The 14,726-nt window shown below is 53.6% G+C and overlaps 1 protein-coding gene across 1 annotated transcript in view; it reads left to right on the top strand.

The window, feature by feature from the left end:
- The window catches only part of LOC125147575 (liprin-alpha-1-like), a 107,391-nt gene extending 93,373 nt beyond the window's left edge, over positions 1-14,018 (top strand). The window contains exons 11-14 of the mRNA XM_047824666.1: positions 4,596-4,746; positions 9,446-9,597; positions 10,263-10,434; positions 13,471-14,018. Of these exons, the coding sequence (XP_047680622.1) occupies positions 4,596-4,746; positions 9,446-9,597; positions 10,263-10,434; positions 13,471-13,503 (508 nt within the window). The 3' untranslated portion in view covers positions 13,504-14,018. The remainder of the gene's footprint in view (positions 1-4,595; positions 4,747-9,445; positions 9,598-10,262; positions 10,435-13,470) is intronic.
- Positions 14,019-14,726: the final 708 nt, after the last annotated feature.

Genomic DNA, 14,726 nt, shown 5'->3' with positions numbered 1-14,726 from the left:
GAAAGAATCAACACTAAAGGACTGTGTGTACCTTTCTCAGAAGACTCTGTTAGGAGAAGTTGGCAATCTGAAAAAACAGTTATAAGAAACGCAACATGAGAAGGTATTTGCATCTCTCAATCATTCAGTGATCGGTTGAGACTGGAGAGGAGCAGGTGACCTCTGGGGCTCACACTTCCTCCAAGGTGAGCCAACACTGTGCTTTCGAGCGGCCCCACGCTCGCAAGTCTGAATGGCACGCATGTGGCAGAGTTGGTGCCGAGCAGCCTATGGGGTTCAGATTTCTGAGTTCCTTCGGGGGTTCGCTCGAAAGCTAAAATGTTCGCGTAAACCTTTCTTTGAGTGCGGCGTTGCCCAGCAGGAAGGTAAAAGGTGACACGGGTGTCATCCCAAGGGTTCTCGAGGCTGCATTTGAAATGGTCAGACAGACGGGTGATGTTAGTTTTCATGCAGCCTGATGCAGGCAACATGTTATTGTATCATGTAAATAGTGTAGACATGAAGGAGCTACTCTAAAATGTTTTTCCACATTCAGTCCTTGCAAACCACGGGGCATCTCACAGTTCCATCCCCTGTGGTCGGCACCAGCCCCATTTTAGGCGTTCAGTTAGCCACATGCGGTGGTGTCTCCGGCCTGGGACGGCACTGCCTAGGGGGTAGTTGTGTGACCGAAACTCCTCGTCGGTTTTGCTCCCTGGTGCTGCGTGTGCAGACGTGAGGCTGGGCTGCAGAGGGTCCACGACGGACCACGTGCCTATTGCACAGAAGGGCTATTCCCCCACCGCCCAGAAAGTCCTGCTCCTCTCTACATAATTAGGAAGAAGTCCTAGTGGCTCGGTGTTTCTCCTCTGTAACCTTGCTATGCCTGAGACCTAACTGTTCAGTAGGGTTTAGGACGTTCACGTGGGATCCGGGTGTTTCCTGGAGGACTCTTGGAGAGAATGGTCTTGGGGTTTGTTACTGCTGAATTTACCCATCGTGGTTATGATGGTCAGCATTTCAGCACACTTGATGCTAGTAGTGTTTTCCATTTGTTCTTGTTTTCTAATGAACCTACAGTGTTGTATCAGTTTCAAGTAGACAGCATACGGTTTCAACAATTGCACACGTGACTCTTTGCTCGTCACCATCACTGTGGTCACCGTGTGTCACCATACAGAGTCCTTAGGGTATCACAGACCGTATTCCCTGTACTGTGCTTTTCATCCCCGAGACGGCCTTATTTGATATCTGGATGCTGATGCCTCCTAGTCACCATCATCTCTTTTGCCCACCGCCCCTACTCTACTTTCCTCTGGCCACTACCAGATTGTGCTCTGTGTTGAACGGACTATTGATGCAAAGAATAGTTAACCTTGCTTGCAGTGAGTGTCGTTGTCATTTGCTGCTTTGCAGGAAAACCTTCTACGAAACATGGAAGCACTGAGGGCCGTATTAAAGTGGGCAAGAATGAGAGGCTCTTCGCTTCACCACGGGTATGACACTTCCCGGTTCACACATCTGTTTGAGATGCGGCTGGGGGCGGCTTCCCTCTGTCACCAGTATGACATGAACCAGCTCATGGTTCGAAAGTAGAACCGTGGGTGTGCTATGGTATGACCCGAACCGGATCAGAGTTACACACAATAACCCTGAGTGTGTTGTAGTCTGACGCGATCCATTTTCCAGGGACCGGCTAACTGATGATGGGGCGGGGCTGGGGGGGACACTGCCCTTCACCGTGCCTAACATGAACCACCTCACAAACACCTATGTTGGCACCTGCTGTGTATCTTCCAGAGGAATCCTTTGGCCGAATGGGCAGAGTGACTGGATGTAGCTCAGGGAGCCGGTAGCTTAGTAGTTGGCAAGAGGGAGAAGTACAACCTCATTCCAGAGGTTAGGTTTGGAATCTCAGGAGACCGGGAGGCATGACAGAGCTTGCAGCCATGGGAGGAGGAGTGGAAGTTAGGGCAAGTTCTGTTCGTGTTTGGGTGGGTTTCTTTGCGGCCTCCCTCCACCGAGTGTGGCAGTGATGGTGTGGGGCTAGGAGGGGTCCAGCGTGCCAGGTTCGGCCCAGCATCCCTGGAAGCTATGGTCCCTTCCGCAACGCCAGTGGGGTCACCATGGGAGTGCACACGTGGCCATGGTTGTGAAGGTCACCTTGACATTGGTGGGGTTAGCGCAGTGCTCGCAGTTTCTTATATGTTTGAAAAGACTGGAGAATGACATGTAATCGCTGTAAATCTGTTGGGACGTTGGTGAGTCGCCTGTGAGGGGGTGGGTCAACCGGCTTGTGAGCTGCGTCCTGCAGACAGTAATTGTCAGCGAGGTATTAAAAGGTTTGCTTGCTTCTTTGTAGGAAATGGGTACCATGTGAGAGTCATTCTGGTGTGACAGTGCCTCGAGTAGCTGACTGGGCCCCCTTAGGTGCAGGAAGGAGGCTCCTGCTCCAAAGGCAGGCCCACTCAGGCCTCACTGGGGTCTGTGCGGCTGCCGTCGGGGGCTCTCGGGAGAGTCGAGGGTGTGCTGTGGCTGTCCTTGTTGAGCCTGCTTGTAGGAGAGAGAAGTCAGTGCAGGTAGAGTCACAAGCGGCCCTCCCTGTCCACGGAACTACTGGTGGCACAGCGAATGTGTGTCCAGAGAGAGAAGCACCCAGGAAGATCCAGGCACAGAGCAGCCTCTTGGTTGGCTGACGGAGATCCTCGCCAGCAAGACGCCAGTGTGCTGAGCGTCACCATTCCAGGGCTTGAAGACGGGTATGTGTGAGGAGGCCAAGGGAGCAAACAGTGGATGCGGTGCAGGCCACTCGAGTGCATGTTGGAGTTCTCAAGGGAAGGGGCTGTGCAGGCCCCTGGAGGGTGGCACCCTGGGGCAGTTGCCATAAGAGGGATGTCCAGGCCCGTCACCCGCCTGAGGGGAGCTGGCCAAGGAGAAGGATAGAGAGGATCGCAGTGCTCCCATGGTTGCGGAGGCATTGGCCGCGGTCACAGGTGGCCTTGTGGTCACAAGACCCCGGGCAGGAGACTGGCTGAGGAACAGGGTCTGTTTGAAGCCGTCTCCCAAAGTGCTCTCTCGTGTGGTGGCAGAAGAGAGGCTGCTGGGAGCTGTGTCGCCGTGAGCGGCCAGAGGCCGTGGGGACGAGACTGAGAAGGTGGCAGGCAGGCTGGACAGCTGGGCCCTCCTGGCACGACCTCACAGCCACATCTTTTGTTTGTGTCCTCCTCTAGCAGGATGATGGTCTGGGTTGCAGAAGAAAAGAAAGGTGTCAGACCCACTTCCACAGGCAGGCCGGGCAGATGGGAGAGAGCTCTGGGATAGGACTGGGTGCAGGGTGGTGGGGTCGGGAGCCAGGGAGCCTGAGATAGGGTGTCAGAGTCAGGGGACACACGCGAACCTCGGTGGAGCCATGAACCATGCCAGGTCCCATGGGGGTGGCGTGTGTGGCTCTCCCCAATTGGCGATGTGTCGTGGCCCCACAGCGGTGAAGCTAGACCACCTGAGCTCAGGTGAGCAGTTGTTCTGGGAATGGGGGGACCAGAGGAGGGGAAGGTGGTTGTGGCCAGCGGGCAGTCCCGACTTGGCTGTCTTAGAAGCTATCAGTACCCTGAGGCAGCACGTGTCAATGACGTTTCTTGAAAGGCCGCAGAGAAGAGCTTGAAGCACCACAGAGGAGACGCCCTGTCGTGGTGGCTCTGTCTCCAGGCCACAAGGGGTGACGCCAGGGGCCCCCTCTTTAGTTGATGTGAATCAGATGGGTGTGTTCTGTCTCCCGAGACCATAAGGATTGGTGAAATGGAAGGCAGCCTCTCTTCTTTTCCAGAGAGCAAGGAGCCACTGGACTCCCGTGCAGGGTTCAATTGTGGAGGATGAGCCCGTGGCTGAGGCCGGGCACGTGCGCTGGCCGGTGCTCTTTCACAGCTGCTGCCCCGAGCTTCGTGCCCAGAGCCTTTGCTGAGGGGAGCAGCTGACAGCCCAATTAAGTGACTCCACCCTAGGGGCTCGGGGCTCCATGGAACTTTTCTGGAGACTTCTGTGGCCAAGGGGGATATTTGTCTGTTAGTCTAACTGCACAGAGGCCAGAGACGCTTTTGCCTTGGAAACACCGGGCGCATTGCCACCTCCTGTGTACGGGAGCTGCGAGGTGTGGTTCCCGAGGATCCTGCTGCGACTGCCCCTGGGGCGCCCGATAGTGGCTAGTGGAGGAAAACCTGGGGTCACCTGGCATCACAGCAAGGGCCTTGGCACACGTGGGCCGATGGCAGGTGAAGGCCAGAGGGATATATAGGAGTGCTTTCCGGTCAGTTGGGCAGGAGGTGGTGCAGACACGCAGGACGACAGCTTGACTGGGGGCAGGCGCTGCTCCACCTCGGGGGCGTCTGGGCCGTGGGGATGCGTTGCACCTATTGGGCCCAGGAGACCCTGTCTCCACAGGGCCTGGCTAGCGGGCTTGCACTGGAGCCAGGGGCAAAGACGCCTTCCTTGGAGACCTTTTACTGTGACCTCATTTTCCCAATGGACGGGTTCTGGCCTGGCTGACAAAGTCCACTTTTCTTTAGATAACAACCTTGGTGTGTGTGTGCGTGTTTTTTTGATTGTTTTCCTCCATATTTCAGGCGGACGCACGTCGGCAGCATCCCAGCTTCCAGGTTCCGTCTGGCGGACAGCCCCACGGATGCCAGCAGCAGCAGCAGCAGCAGCAGCAGCGCGGTGTTGCGGCGCCACCGGAAAGGCCGTGTGGCCCGTCTGCGACATGAGCCTTCCAAGGCAAGGACCTCCATCCTCTGGGGGCTCTCGTGGGACCCACCTGCCTGCTCCAATGTCACCTGCCTTTTCCTCTGTCTGTGAGGCTCTTCTGGAACTAAAGGACTGATAGGCTGCTTTCTCTTTTCCCCTTCCCCCATTCTTCTTTTGCTGCCTTAGAATTTACTTTTGAGAGCTTTTGTTCTTTCTTTGTATAAAGTAGCAATGTGGATTCACATAGGACCTTGTGTTAAGCACAGCACAATGCAAATTAGTAAGGGTTTGAAACGCTAATGAAGGTTAAATGAACATGTGTATTCATCCTTGAACAACAAAGAATTCACCTTTGGAGTTTAAGTATTTTGTCCTTTGTCTCTTCAGCTGCGTATATTTTTATATATTTGTGTAAGTTTTGAGCACCTGTAGTCATGGAACAAGTTTGGTGCAGATATCGTCCCAGAGCTAGGGTGCAGCATGACTGAAAAACCCAGATGAGGGGCGCCGGGTGGCTCAGTTGGTCAAGCGTCCGACTGCTGATTTCTGCTCATGTCACGATCTCTGGGTTTGTGAGATCGAGACCCGGAGCCCCGCAGCCCCGCATGGGGCTCTGTGCTGACCACGCCTGGAGCCTGCTTGGGATTGTCTCTCTCTCCCTCTCTCTGCTCCTCCCCCACTTGAAATAAAACAAAGAAAACAATAAATAGATAAAAAGTCAGAGGAGAGGCCTGCACCCCTATGTGTGCACAGTGTAGTGAGGGGAGACCAGCAGCGAATGGGAAGTAAAAGGTGATATGTGTGTTAGTTATCTATTTCTGTTTGACAGATGATTGACAAGTCCCTAGATGGGCACCTGTGGATAGCCCCAGAGTGCAAGGGTGGCTCTCTGGGCACTGCCCAGTGTGGCAGTGGAGAGAGAGAGACAGAACTGGCAGAGACCAAGCGGTGAGCTTGGTCTCAGTGAGCCAGGTGCTCAGGGAAAGGGAGCCCGGTGGCCTGGTCGTGCTGGGTGGGGCCAGGCAAGGTGGAGGCCGAGGACCACGGTGGTCTGGTCCAGGAGCCCTTGCGCTAAAGCCCACTCGCCAGAGTTCCAGAGTCTGTGTAGACACAGTAGGGGCAGCTTTCTGGAGGACTTGAACTCTGGTTGGGAGCAGAGACGCAGTGCTAGCTGGAAGGAGACACAGGGTAAAAGTTCTGTGGTTTGTGTTTTGTCATTTTGCTGTTTTGCCCTGGAGCGTCTGTGGTCACTCGTGGCTGGCTCGTGTTGTTTCTCCTGTATCTTCATTTGTCATTAGAGAGTGGGGTTTTGCCCCAATAGTCATAAATTGTCGTTAGCGTATCACTGTATAGTACAGGTGGATACGGGTATGATCCAGATAATAATTTGTAAACGAAGTGTTTCTTCAAAAGAGATAAGGCACTGAGCATAGACGAACGGAAGCTCGATACAGACAGCACGCTTTGCGGTGCCGACACTCGTGTTCAGGACTCCAAATCTCACGGGCTTACTGAGCACAAGTACTGCCTTCTACACTGAAACTCAGGACTCCTACAACGTGAAGCCGGCACCTGCCCCTGAGCCCGTTTTTATCACGTACCTGCCCAGGACACCCTCCTGTAACCAGCACAGTGATTTGTGAGAGGCTGTCAATCAAATTCTAGGTCAAGATTTCACATTCACGTCCAGCAGGGCATTAACAGAGTGGGTTTGTTTGGTGTTATCCAAGGTGTTGCGGGAACTTCGGCATCCCCTAGGGTGATACTGTAAAAGTGTAACTTGGTTTTCAACAAGGAGAACAGTTACAGGAAAGTTTCGAATAGGCACCTGTTAGATGTCTCTGTTCTACAAGATGCCATGTTTTAATAAGTCGTGTATGTTGTAATGGAGTTTTCCATCCCTGAGTGATAATTGGTAGTGTCTCTGGTAAATGTCGAATAACCTATTACATTCAGATGTGTGGTGGAACAAAGTGCTGCTTCCAGGCGTGGTTGTTTCTAAATCTTCTCTCAGTTATATCCGTCCTGTTGTTCTCTTTAAAATATGTTTGCCTCGTTTGGTCTTGGAAATTGTAGCTTCCAAGTGTGCAGTAAATCTGATTTCTCTTCCTTTCTTTGCATGCCTCTGTCAGCCTAGTGATGTAAGGAAGCATCGGAGAAAGCGAAAGTGTTTCGTAGTGCAACCTAGCTGTGTTTGTGTGTGGTGTGGGGGAGAGTGCCCGTCTCTTCACAGTGAGCACCACAGCTGGGTAAGGACGAGCGGCTGGCGTGTGCGGGGAAGTACAGGAGCCACTGGGAGCTCGAGCGCGGCGTGCGGTTTCCACGGTACCTGCGACGGCCACCAGAGCTCACCGTTGTTTCGCGTTTGTGTCTTGCTCGCTGCGCTGCGTACTTAGTTCCATGAGACATAGAAGTTTCTAGGAAGAGAAATTACTGAAGCAGAGGCATAGAGTTTCGATTTTGAGATCACCACTTTTGACAGCCGTAGCCAGCAGCATTCAGAGAGCTCTTAGGGTTCGCCACCTGGTGTGTGCAGTGGTTTAGGATCCTGTGACCTGGCCCTCACAGACATCCCCGCGAGCCACAGCTTGTGTGGTTAGCCCATTTCCAGATGTGCAACCAGAGCCTGAGAGCCTGGGTCCTGTGCATGAGGACACTTTGCAGGGCAAACACTGGCCACGACACCACTCTGCCACGTACCCCACCTTTGCTCGGGCGCCCTTCTCCCATTTACAGTGCCCTTGCTGGGACAGGCCACCTCCTGTGTCCAGAGGACAATGATGTGGGTGTGCCCATTCTCATGGGGAAGCGCCGTGCCACGGGACGGAACCCTCGACCAGAGAGTCCGCCTCATAACTGGGATGCCTTGCTCCCTGGACCGGACCCCCATCCCAGACCTTCCCAGCCATGCGCTGACAGGGCCGTGCCTCTGATACAGAGCTGGGCGGCAGCTGGGGGAGCCCCTCCACTGCACAGACGGTGTGTCCGTTCAGTTGAATTCTTGCGTTCAAGTGCCAGTTCGGTCCCTGGTTGTTTTGTGACCGGGGTGTATTCATCACCGTCTTTTTTTCCTGCTTTGGTCTCCTGGTAAGGGAGGACAGCGAAAGGCTCATGGCCCTGGGGGTGTCCACACCCTGCCCCTCGGTGCACGGTCCTCAGAGATCAGGAGCTCACATCGGCGCCGGGGCACAGAGCACGCCCTGCATTCTGCTGGCTCGTGCTGCCTTTTCTTCGGTAGCAAGACTTTCTCAAGGAACAGAGGGTCGTGTGATGAACACCCAGGCAGGACGGCCTGCTCCCGCAGCTCACTGATGGCTACTTGGAGGGCTCTTTGGAGGTTTTGGGGGATGAAGTCTAGGTGTACGGGCAGTGGGTGTCAGGTCCATGCAGACAGGGCCAGCACGGGCGTTGCACTTCCCAGCCTGGCGGGAGTCTCCCGTTTTGGTTGAGACTGAAATGGCCCATAGGCACAAGTCTGGCAGGACCCAGTGCTGGGCGGGGGCCTGTGTGTGGACTGCGCTGTGACACAGGGGAGGGTGTGCTCCCGGAACCCTCCGTCTCTGCTCACCTCATAGCCTGGTCGCTAGTGTGGCTCCCTGTCCTGTTCCCTTTTGGGTTTGTTTTCTCCATATCCTTGCTTCCACCTGGGTATGAAACCTACTTGTGTTGAGCCAGTCTGACCCTGTTTGGTTTTATGTGGATAATTTGTAGCCTGTTAAGGTAGCCTTTTGTTGTCTGATGATTGTCAGGAAATCAGGAGAGGAGGCAGGTGTTTTGGAGCTGTTGGTTAAGCTTGTGTCTTCCCTGAGCTCAGCTCCACTTGGTGCTGACCGCCATGGGTGTCCCGAGCCCCATGCAGCTTCGGAGGCCCTGGTACAAACCCAGTTGGCTGTGCCTGTGTCACCAGTCCTACACGTGTGTCTCGTGAGATCCGGCCCTGCCTCACCACCAGGACCTGTCAAGGGTCGTAACGCTGGCGGGTCCATGGCCCCACGGTCCTTTCCAGGGCCCACAGCCACATAGCCGCAGACCCACAGCCTGTCACACAAGGAAAAATGGAGTCTGAAGGGGTTCATTTGTCGTGACGGCAGCCAAGGGACGCTGTGTCTCCACTGTGTCGAGCAGGCTGTCTGTAAGCTGCAGATGAGTCCATCAGTTTGTAACATCAACCGAAATGTCCCCGAGAAGCAGAAGTCAGACCCGAGTGTGGGGTCAGGGGGTTGGGTGCCTTGTCACTTTACACACGTCCCCGTAGATTCCAGCCTTGCATCGCCACCAGAGGTGACAGTGGATTAGGCCACAAGCTCGCTCCACTTCCCCCAAACAAAGAGCTTTGGACAATCGTGCATGGGAGGGCTCCGTGCTCACCAGGGTTTGCCCTGAATGGCGTCAGGAAACAAACACCTTCCTTCTCAGCTGGCCGTGGTGTATGGTGACATGGTTTGGGTCTCCGCCTCTACCTTCTGTGGCCGGGCTCCTGGTGGTGGGAGGTCCTGGGGAGGGTACACCCCTCGGTGCAGATGGGCTGGGGGTCTCAGTGGGCCCACTGCCCGGACGCAAATCCACCCTTTCGCATGGCGTTAGGCCGATCCTAGGAAGTCGTTTCGGACGCTGCCCAAAACACAGCTCATAGCTTTTTCAAATGAGTTGCTGGCTGTGATTTCAGGGCTGTGTGCTCCTCTGTCTGGGTGCACAGTGAACTCATGTCACTCTCCTCTCCACCCCACAGTTGCTGCCTTTGGAGGAAGAGTCACAAGATAGCACGGCAAGGACACGATGTGTACCGTCAGCTCCTTCTTCCCAGAGGTCCCTGAGCTTGGACAGGCTGCAGCAAGGGGCACTGCACAAGGCCAGCCACGAGGACATCAGGGACGCCACAAAGTAAGGGGCACAGGCATCGTAGGCGACATGCCTGTGCGCTGGTTTTCAGCTCTGAGAAACCTTTGATCTCTACATGGGGGAGAAAGGGTCGGAACAGCCATTCCAAAGAGAGGCCAATGAACCGAGTTTACGTGCATGGCGTTCTTGGGATACCTGCCTGGGTGCCCTGGGTGTGGCCAGCAGAGCAAAAGGCAGGTGGGAAAGACCACAGTCTTGTGATGCTGGTGGCTGTAGGGCAGCCTCGTTTGCTCAGATCGTACACACCAGCCATCCTGAGACCTCCCTTTTCCTCCCGGTGGATCCTGGGTGACATGTTCCCTAGGGATCCTCCCCTGGGTCGCACTGTGCCCTGTGGGGCTGTCAGGAGCCATGCTCTCTTCCCCCCACCCCCACCAGGCAGCTCCAGCAGCCTCTCTGTTCCTCACACCACGTCCTGGGGTGGCTCAGGTGTGCATGTCCTCCGTGCTTCCGGGTCACGGCCAGGGTGGGGTGCCGAGCGTTCTCAACCCAAGGTGCTTGGACTCCAGATATACTTGGGAGGGAGAGAGTGTCAGCTCCCAGGGTGCAGCCCTCCCTAGAAGCTGGGGGATTGTGCTTCTAATCACGTGGGGCGGTGTGTCGTGTGACGAGCACGCGTGGAAGATGCTCTCCTGTGCGTCCCCCAGATCCCCAGGCTCTCGGGATGGCCCCTTGAGCAACCTCTGCAACAGTAGCAATAGCCAGGACTCACTGAATTACGCCCCCAAGAAGAAGGGCATCATAAAATCCATCCGCTGGTTGCTCGCCAGAAAACAAAAGTCCACCCCAGCCATGCTAGCGATGAGCCTGTATGACCAGGTTGGTGTCCTTGCGTGTTTCCAGTGTGTGGGAGGTCTTACTGGGATCATTCCTCTAGATCCGTGGTCTCTCTGCCTGCAGACCCCTCCCCCGTCGGGAGACCTCACGTGGCTGTGGACACCCCCCACCTCCCATTTCATCACTCTGCTTCCCCACAGCCGCTGAATTGGAGGTTGAAAACCCTTCCCAGCGTGCCCTGGGACTCCACAAATTGGGCGGACAAGCCCAAAAACACCAAAAACTTTAAAAAATAAGCATTGTGTTGCTTGTCACCTTGCTGAGCACTTTTCAGCTGTACCTGTTTTTAAAGCAGTAGCTGTTTGTTTGCTCAATGTACTCTATGGCTGCAAAGCAGTATTATGTCCTCCACACTGAACCTGAGGCTCTTCTTAAACTGTGGGTCCTGGTGGACGTAGAGCACGTATGAAATCTTGAAGGGACTCACATGGATTCCCAGTGCACCTTGAGAAGTTGTGCAGGGAGGATATGTTGTGGCTCACGTGCGGTTGTGGCCCCAGAGCACTTTCGTCTGAGCCTGGCTCCTGCACAGATGGGTTTGGAGGTCTGGGGAAAGTCCATATTAGCATTCCTGTGCCTCCGTTTTCTCACCTGTACCTGGGAACAGTGGGAGCACTTCCGTCACATGGCTTTCAGGAGTGTCTCCTTCTAAATATCCACGAGATACTTTCAACACAGAAGCTCCATCACATTATGTGTAACTGCAGCCCCTGTGAGGACCTGGTCACCAGCATTCAGAACCTGTCATTCATGCTGGTGATCTCTCTGGCATCCTCACTAGGCTGCCCCTGTGTTTCTTTCCCCTGTAGTGTTTGAGTTTCTCTTCAATAGACTCTGACCTTTGCAGTCTGATCACTACATCTTTCAACTGGTCTTGATTCTGACAACGAGTAACAGCAGTGGGTTTCGCGTGCTACCAAGCAGCTGAGGCGCTGTGATGCCCGGGATGGGGGCACAGAGGAGTGGTGCAGGCATAACTCTCTGGGACTTTCCACTGCAGAGCATGTCGCACGTGGGTTGACTGTGTCCCAGAGCAGAGTTAAGTGGGTGAAGGAGGCAGGTTGAAACCATATCCCAGTGATCCCACAACTGATTAAAAAAAGTAGGTACTTTTCAACAGAAGAGGTGGTTTGCAGGCTAGCGGGGTGGAGCAGGAGGTGGGCCACGGGGGTACATTGGAGATGGTGGGACGACGGGACGGGGCCTTGAGCCAGGGCAGAAGTCAGTGGGCTCTGTGATACACCGGACAGCAGGCAAGGCGTGTGGCCACTCTTCTGTGCCTCAGAGCCTGCGAGGTCTGGAGTAGGGTGCCTCACGTACACACTGGGCCCACAGAGCCCCTTCCCGTAGAGGCCGTTCCGCTTCAGCCCCCGGACTTGTCCGTTGGTTTCTTTCCATCTGCCTCAATGTAGTCTCCTTCTCAGAACTCATAATAATGATCATGACTGGCACACTGAGTTGTACTTCAGGTGAAATGTTATTATTTCTGTTACTGCTCACAATTCGTAGGAACCCTCTGGCTTTTGGTTCTCTGGGAATGGAAATTTGTAGGGACTGTTCAACAGTGGTCTGATTTGAATGTCCCTATGTTTGAAGTATATAAAAGTGTTTTACAATAACTTGGATTGTTGCCACCTTGCTGTATGCAGTTTGATACTGAAAGTAGACCTTTTGCTCCTGCAACCATGCTGGAAAATTCTGTCCCTTAGATGTTGCTGATGTGTTTTCTTTCACATCCTTATACTTTCTGTAATGAAAACAGTAAGATTCGTGGTAGTGCCTTCTGGTTGTCCCACCCCACTGCTCCCCGAAATGGGTATTTTTGTAAGTTCACAGGTAACAAATAGTGTGGGTTGGCTGCTTTCTGCGTGGAGCCTGCTTTGGGTCCTCTTCCTCCTTTCTCTCTGCCCCTTTCTCCTCATACACACTCGTTCTCTCTCTCTCTCTCTCAAACTCTAAAAACAGGGGCGACTGGGTGGCTCAGTCAGTGAAGCATCTGAGTCTTGGTTTCAGCACAGGTCATGTTCTCACACTTGGTGAATTTGAGCCTTGCATTGGGCTCACTGCTGACAGTGGGGAGTTTGCTTAGGATTCTCTCTCCCCCGAACTCTCTGCCCCTGCTCCACTCTTGCTGTTTCTGTCTCTTTCAAAAATGAAAAAAAAAAGTATAAAAAATAAATAAATAAACCAATTAGCTATTGAGGAACCAATAGCTTCACAGAGATGAGGAGTTTGGTTTCTTTCATTTTTGCTATTTGACACTGATAGTCTTCAGAAATATTTTTGACATCATAACACGCTGGCTGCAGCCTGGGAATAGAGCCTGTAAATTGTGTTTTGGGGGTAGTGGATATCTCACTGCAATCCAGGGCCCTGTGCTCGGGGGAATGTTTCAGTTATTTATTTGAAAAGACACAAAACGTTGCATTCTCCTTCTAAAAACCAGGACTGATTTCCTCCCACACCACCACTTAAGACTGTCGTCATTGCCATAAGAACGAACACATGCTTGTGAGGAGAACAGGGCAAGGGCAAGGGTGCTGTGGGACTGTCCCAGCGTGTGGCACTGTCTGCAGCTTAAAGACTATTTGGAAAACGAAAAGGTAGTATCTTCTATGGCAGGGGGGTGATTTCACATAGACCGTGGAGCACGCCCAGGCAGCCCAGGACTCTGCTGACATGTGCCCAGTCAGGGTCCTGGCACAAGTGTGGCCCTGTCTCCCGTTACCCCCTGGGGCTGCCTTCTGGGCAGGGGGCCCGATGGCTGTCAGGAATGTGGGTAAATACCTGTAAACACAATTGCAGAGCGAAGTCATTTTAAAGGGCTGGTAACTTTAGTATACACTTTTGTTTTTTAATTTCCAATCAGTCTGGATTTCTGGATGATGACAAAACGTTAGGAAGGCACCTTCTTGGAGAAAACAATGTAGACCAAAGGACATTTGTGACTTAGCTGCTGGGTCAGCAGAGACTCTCCCTGCAGACTTCTGGGTCACTTCCTCTCTGTCCTCTATGCAGCCAAAGAAGATGCAGCTGGTCATCGGTCCGTGACATGCTGACCTGCCCCAGCCCCTCGGCGACGGCGCCACGGGAGGCTCTTTGACTGGAATGTGAACAATGGTGGAGAATGGCCGACTTCCTATGTAACAAGGCTGTGGCCCTCTCAGGCTTCAATGGTCTAAGATGACTCCTAACTTCTGCTTATCTGCTTGAATATTAGTGTGCTCTTCCACCTACTACAGCTAGGCATCGTGGGTGTCCTCAGTGCGTGGTCTCTATCAGAGCCTAGTCCTGGGGGCCTGGGCAGCTTGCCTGGAGTGACCTGCAGAACCTGGGAGCTGAGGCCATGGCAAGCCTGGGCGGGGGGGACCCGGGCACGTCCTCCCCCCACCCCTGCCCCACACCCACCCTGAACTCCCTGGCACCACAACACTCAGAAGACCAATCAGGTAGCACTGGGCTCCCACCGCGGGGCAGGGTGCTGGGTGTGCACCCAGGAGGAAGGCGCGAGACCCTGGAAATAATGTAGTGCAACTCTAATAAAGGTCTTACTGTTCTTACGGAAATCACTTTTTACATTTCTTTTTTGAACAAGTTTCAAGAGTGGACCTCATTCTCCATTTGTAGATTTTCCTTAAGTTTTTTATGTTTATTTATTATTGAGAGACAGAGAGACAGAGCATGAGCATGGGAGGGGCAGAGACAGGAGAAGACACAGATTCCGAAGCAGCCCTCACGAGGGCACCTCAGGAGGCTCTGGCACAAGATCCCTCATAGCTCAGGCGACTCTGGGATGGTTCCTTCCCTCCCCGCCACAGAGAGCTTATGGCCATTGGGTCAAGGGATGGACGCCCTGACCCGTGGGCCTTGTGTGGAGGGCACAGCTGACAATCGCTGGGATTTCCTCTTCCTGTACTGTCTCTCCCGCCAGGGCCGATCGTTTACTACTGTGAAGGATACATAGTTTCTTTCTGTGGAGTAAGACTTCCCTTCTCCTTTCTGTCAGGGCATAGTTAGGTCATTCTGTGTCTTCCTGTTCAGAACCTTTGCTGGCTGATCTTTAGTTTCTGCACTTCCTAGTCCTTAGTGTTAAGTGTGAGGTTTGGAACAACAAAGTGCTTCCCTGCGTTTTACATCTAAGATTCTGTTTTTTCCCCACCAAAGCTGGGCAAGCCTTCGGCATCTGAGAGTTCCTGGAAACAGACCAATTCCCCACGGGTACATTAGGTTGCACATGGTTTATTAAAACTTGATTTGGTGAATCCAATTATGCT

This window comes from Prionailurus viverrinus, chromosome D2, assembly GCF_022837055.1.
Source record: "Prionailurus viverrinus isolate Anna chromosome D2, UM_Priviv_1.0, whole genome shotgun sequence".
NCBI classification, from domain to species: domain Eukaryota; kingdom Metazoa; phylum Chordata; class Mammalia; order Carnivora; family Felidae; genus Prionailurus; species Prionailurus viverrinus.
This window is presented reverse-complemented; position numbering and strand designations above follow the sequence as displayed.